This window comes from Budorcas taxicolor, chromosome 5 (assembly GCF_023091745.1).
Source record: "Budorcas taxicolor isolate Tak-1 chromosome 5, Takin1.1, whole genome shotgun sequence".
Classification (NCBI taxonomy): Eukaryota; Metazoa; Chordata; class Mammalia; order Artiodactyla; family Bovidae; genus Budorcas; species Budorcas taxicolor.
Window position 1 is genome coordinate 47,475,394 of NC_068914.1, and position 6,000 is coordinate 47,481,393.

General features: G+C 35.3%; 1 protein-coding gene across 1 annotated transcript in view; it reads left to right on the forward strand.

Moving 5' to 3' along the window:
- TRHDE (thyrotropin releasing hormone degrading enzyme) overlaps positions 1-3,664 on the forward strand; it is a 457,777-nt gene extending 454,113 nt beyond the window's left edge. The window contains exon 19 of the mRNA XM_052640844.1: positions 3,521-3,664. Coding sequence (XP_052496804.1) covers positions 3,521-3,664 — 144 coding nt within the window. The remainder of the gene's footprint in view (positions 1-3,520) is intronic.
- The last annotated feature ends 2,336 nt before the right edge of the window (positions 3,665-6,000 follow it).

Sequence of the window (6,000 nt, forward strand, 5' to 3'; positions counted from 1 at the left end):
AGATAAATTAACAAACATGTCTAGAAATTTTATGCTAAGAAGAACAGGCAACACAAATAACTCTGACATCTTACTAAATGTTGTTTTATAGAAATGTCTAAACTTGGAACATTTTCAAATAAAAGCATATGATAGCATAAATATTTAGGAAGTGCAATGATAAAAACTAACAGCAGCAAAACATCTACTGAAGAACTGCCAAAATAAGCAAAATGGAATGCAAATGCCTTCCATCTACCCCATGCCCTTGATAGTGAGGCAGGGTCTGGAAGGTGCTATGATCCTGCCTGAGGACCTATCACATGGCTGCTCTGACCACATGTTCACCAGAAGAGTTGTGGAGGAGTGTGAGGCATAAGATCAGTTTATGCCAACTATGCAAAGGGGCCATCTGTGTTCCGATGAATCAGCTAATCTGCATATCAGTCACGTCATGCTCTCCAAGCTAACCAAGGAAGTATTTAACGCACTTAAATAGTGATTTAAGAAATGAATCTCTAGAGACACTCCAGTTACTTTTTCTACTAAGAATTCTCTTGCAGGATAATCCGACCTACTGTGTTTGTGTTGATAACACATTCATAGTCAACCTCACAGTTTGCCTTTGAGATAGACAAGAGTTTTCCTTCATGTATTCAGGCTGGCTTACTATTTTATCAAAAGGCCAAGAGCATACTCCCCAGAGTCAAAGTTACCAAAAGGTCATTTATTACTGTCTGGAGTATTCATTGACTGCCTAGGAAAATATGTAATAATGTGGAACATAGTTTAAAAGAAGTAGATGTAATTTTTTTTTCCTGATTGACATATTATGTAAATAAAGCCACCATAATGAACAGATATAATATACAAATATACACTGTAATGTACATATTTTGTAGTAAATTAAAACACAAAATTCAAAACATAGATCAAAATGTACTATTTGTTGCTTTAGGAATATGGACTGAATGAATCTGAACATAAATATATAAATTCAAATGAATTATTAGATAAATTAGTTAAGTTTAAAAATATGATTCGAGTGCTTTCATTAGACTTCTATTTATCTATGTGTACATGTCACAGGTATATATTGAAGGTATCAATAAATTTCAGTTCCTTCCCTTCATCCTCTTTCTTTTGTATGTGTCAGATGTCAGATAAGTTTAAAGGACAGTAACGATAAATCTTTGTTACACATTGAATATTTTTCATGTTTGTTATTAAAAGATAGTGATTTTGAAGTCTTCCAAAGAATATAGCTCTGAGATATGATAATCCATTTCTAATGCTGCAAGGTGCCTGGCTTTATAGGAAAGTATAGGATAAACTTAAAAAAAATGTATCATATAATCAAAGTAATATTGTCATAAACAAACCAAGCTACCCCGAACCAACTTCTAGATTAATTCAGAAAGGTATAATTATTAATAACTCCATTTTAAATCACCTCCTCCACCCCTCCCCCCACACACACACAATACACATGCCCTTATCCCCGAGTCAATCTTGATGACATTTCTCTCCTGGTATATTCATCATGTGGCATCCATCATGTGATGAATCTCACCTTATCCTAATTGTACAATATAAACACTTCTGTGTTAACGAGTTGATTTTTCACATTTGTCTATAAGCCTTGCATTCATTGGTGGTTGCCAGTTATCAAAACATATGAAACCGAGAGAAAAACTGCTAGTATCTAATCTTGCAATAAAATTCCTGTGCATTCCTAAAGTGTGTGTACTCTAGAGAACATCTTATACCCATAAAATTATGACAAATCATTTAAAAATTTTCACATTCTAATTAAAGTTCAACTTCTCTAGCTAAATGAATCAACATTCCATCTTCATTCTTTCTAAATCTAGTTACTCAGGTGATCCAGTGTCATTTATCATCCAGTACTCATAGCATCATTATTTTGTGTTGTTGCTGTTACTCAATAATTTTGGTATTCTTTTGCCAGCAAAGATGGTGTCAAACACTCATACTACTTGTTTAGAAAAGATGAATATTTTTTTCCCTGTGGACAAAAAGTTAACTTTAATGCTTGTATTCAATGTTAAGGCTATTAGTACATTAGATAACACATATTAACCAGCTTCCCTGGTGGCTCAGACAGTAAAGAATCTGCCTGCAATGCAGGAGACCAGGTTTGATTCTTGGGTTGGGAGGATCCCCTGGAGAAGGGAACGGCAGTCCACTCCAGTATATGTATATTGGCAATATAAAAGATAGACCAGAAAGAATAAGGGAGAGGTCTCAGACATCAGGTAACAGATAGCCCACTGTATTCATCTATGACGGAGTTGGAGCTTCCCGTGACAGGGCTGATGGGTTTCTGAATAGGACTGTGAGAGCTGAGGTGGAGCAGAGGGAATGCCCTTGAGAAGATTAGGAGATAGAAATTCCAGAATATAGCTGCTATTAAGTGTGGTGGCTACAAGACAGAGAAAAATTTCCAGTAATAAATAGGTTGATAGGTTGAATGTTCTCTGTCAATAAGCCCAACCCAGAGCTATGGGGACTTCCCTGGTGAGTCAGTGGTAAAGGATCTGCCTGCAATGCAAGAGACCAGGTTCAATCCCTGGGTTGGGAGGGTGCCATGGAAAAGGGAACCGCAATCCACTCTAGTATTCTTGCCTGGAGAATTCCATGAACAGAGGAGCCTGGCAGGCTACAGTCCCTGGGATTGTAAAGAGTCGGACATGACTGAATGACTAACACTACTGCTAGTACATTAGATATGCTTTGTTATTAGAACTAGTTTTTGCCACTACCTCATCAGCCCATTATGAAAGATGAATTAAATATGTCTGCTTTAATATTTATGAAACAAGAAGCTAAACTTGGAGTTATTTAGGCTTCCCTGGTGGCTCAGACGGTAATCTACCTGCAATACCGGAGACCCAGGTTCAGTCCCTGCATGAGGAAGATCCCCTGGAGAAGGGAATGGCAACCCGCTCCAGTATTCTTGCCTGGAGAATTCTATGGACAGAGGAGCCTGGTGGGCTACAGTCATTGAGGTCGCAAAGAATTAGACATGACTGAGCAGCTACACTTTAAACTGTTTATTTATTTATTTAAACTGTTTTCATTCTTTTTGTCCCCTTTCAGTTCCGAAAGAAATGATATTACACCTAATGGACAAAATCTGTTTCATTGAATTTCATTATAAGCTCACTCCACATATTAGATATACCTACTTACCTCACTCCACACGTTAAATATACATGCTGTAGTGACTGTGATACTTTTTTTTCAAATAAATTCTTGTTTATATGTGTTGGACATGAGCTCATTTTAAGATATGAATTTATCATTTTTACATTTTGTTTTTTATTGAAACATAGTAAAATATTGTATTATTTTCAGGTACACTGTGTATACCTGTCTATATTTGACATTTGTATACATTATGAAACGATCACCATGAAAAGTATAGTAACCATCTGCCCCCATACAAAGTTATTAGAGTATTATTGAGCATATAACTTATGCTGTCTGTTTACCATTCTAATATTTATGTTTCCAGCTAAAGAACTTTATGAAGAGCTATGACGGAGTAGCTGCTGCCTCTTTCTCAAGAGCTGTGGAAACTGTCGAAGCCAATGTACGCTGGAAAATGCTTTATCAGGATGAGCTTTTCCAGTGGCTAGGAAAAGCTCTGAGACATTAATATGTGTCTCTTATAATCAGTTCAACTCAGAATTTTATGAGAAAACCTGCTGTGGAATGAGGAATATGGCCAGATTTTCAGTGTTAACATGTGGGAGGAAATTTTTTTTTTTAATTTTTAATTTTAGGAATTTTTTTTGGGCTTTATTCATTCTGTTTTGTTTCTCTACTGGGTGTTCTTCTCTTAAGAAACTCTTGCCAGTGAATCTAGCCATGACTGCTTCTGCTGTACATTCCTCGCTGTACAGGACCAAATATGATAGTGGTGCATGTTGACGTTGCAGTTGGTATGGAAAAACATATTCAGAAAATGTTGTGCATGGTTGTATGGTCCCGCCTGTGTGCCAGCATGCTTATTTAAAATGTCCACTGTTGTATGTGAATATATGTTCCATCTGGATGGGCATTATACAAAAGCACAAAGATTATCTATGACAATCAGTGTTGCAACAAAAGAAAACTACAACAGGGAGTTATAGTCATAGTCCTGGGCAATGTGAGAGGTGAAATCACCCTTTGATTGGTGTCATGTATTTCAGCACTTGGATTGTCTTGCAATGATTATTGTGTTACTAACTAATTTTCTTTGAGTTAAAGCTGTGTATATGTTTTTAAAAAGGCATATAGATACTGTGTGCATATGTATATGTGCATAGGGAAGCCCAATGTGTATATAGTATGCTGTACTCTGCACTTGTGCAAAAACTTCACCTCAAAGAAAATTTATCTCTTTTTATAAACGTATGCAAACTTTGAAAATGCTTCAAAGAATTTATCTCAGTACTATCCTTCCTGACAATTTCCTGATAAATTTCTCACCTGTTATAGATTTTTTTCATCTATTTCCTGAATAATCTATTCTACTACATAAAAATGAACTAAAATAAAATTTTACGTACAGACACTCTTCTAATTTTCCGAAGTAGCAGCCTCACCTCGTAAATATAGATTCTGTCATCATCTTAGTCAAACTTCCTATTACAACTAACAGTTGTGCACACTTAATGATGATCAGTGCTGAGAAAGTGTTTCTTTGTCATCTTGTTTGTTTTTCTACTTTTTTCATGTTGGATGGGTCCAGAGAGTTAAAAACTCTCTCCATGTGTTGATTTTTGGGTCTGCGTGAATCTAATCCCCCATGAAGCAACCCTACTGCAGGTGGATTTTAATGATCTTTGATGCCAGTTGTTCCATTCATTATGATGAAAAGTTTCTTTTCTTGAGCAAAGTGCATCCTTTGGCATTGCCAACTCTGTTCTAACTGAGAATTTTGAATAGTCTTTTCCTGATTGTGTATTATGTAACACAAGTGTTTTTAAATGATACTCTCACCCAGTAGGCCAGCTCTCCAAGCACTGCTTAGATACTCAAAAATGAACATATTTTACGTTTACCATTATGAAATGCCAATACAACTAATCGCACATAAGCCAAATGTTTGTGGACCACTTTATGTTTCCCTGAGGTTTTTCCACTTCTCCAAATGTTACAAATCATCGAAAGAATATTTTCTAGCTCCAATAGTCACTGAACACTGGGGGGAGGAAAGTAGGCATTTTAGAAACCAGAGCCATAGATTTATTATAAGTTTGCATAAAGAGGAGCAATTTCCTAGTCCATAGAACAAGTACCATCTAAACTTGAATTTTATCTTTTTAGCAATTAATTGCTATTACTCATATCTATTTTTTTCAGCACTTCGATTAATATATAAATTTTAAATACTCTATGTGTTGTTAATAAGACATACTAATGCTTAATATAAAATCTAAAAGTCATCCCATCTATCTGAAGTGATGAAATTTAACTAGCACATATCACACGTATGTGAAATCTTTAAGGGGTAAGTTCTGAAACATAACAATTATAAATATCACTGTCATGCAGGTCCAAAATATGTACTATATCACCACTGGATTCATTTTGATAGAAACGATAAAAAATTAGAGGTGGCTGTCTTGTTTTGTGTCGTGAATTACTGAAAATTCTTGGTAGTTGTGACATTATTTTGAGTGAAAGCACCATTTCCAGCTTTGAGTTACAAGGGGTTTTATAGTTCTGTTTTCCTCTGCACTGTTAATAATTTTAATCCTCTTTCAGTATTTTAGTGGCCTTGAACAACTGGTTTAGCTACAATGTCAAATCCTAAGTGTAAAGTTATGTGCAATGTTCAATACCTCATACTTGTTCAACAGTATAGTGATATCAATGGGATTGAGATGGAATTTTTGTTCTACATATTTTTCAATAATTTATCCTTTCCAGTGTTGAAGATTATATCAAGCTTTAACCTTTTTTAGTTGTTTAAATGAGTAATATTTTCAAAATAATAAAACG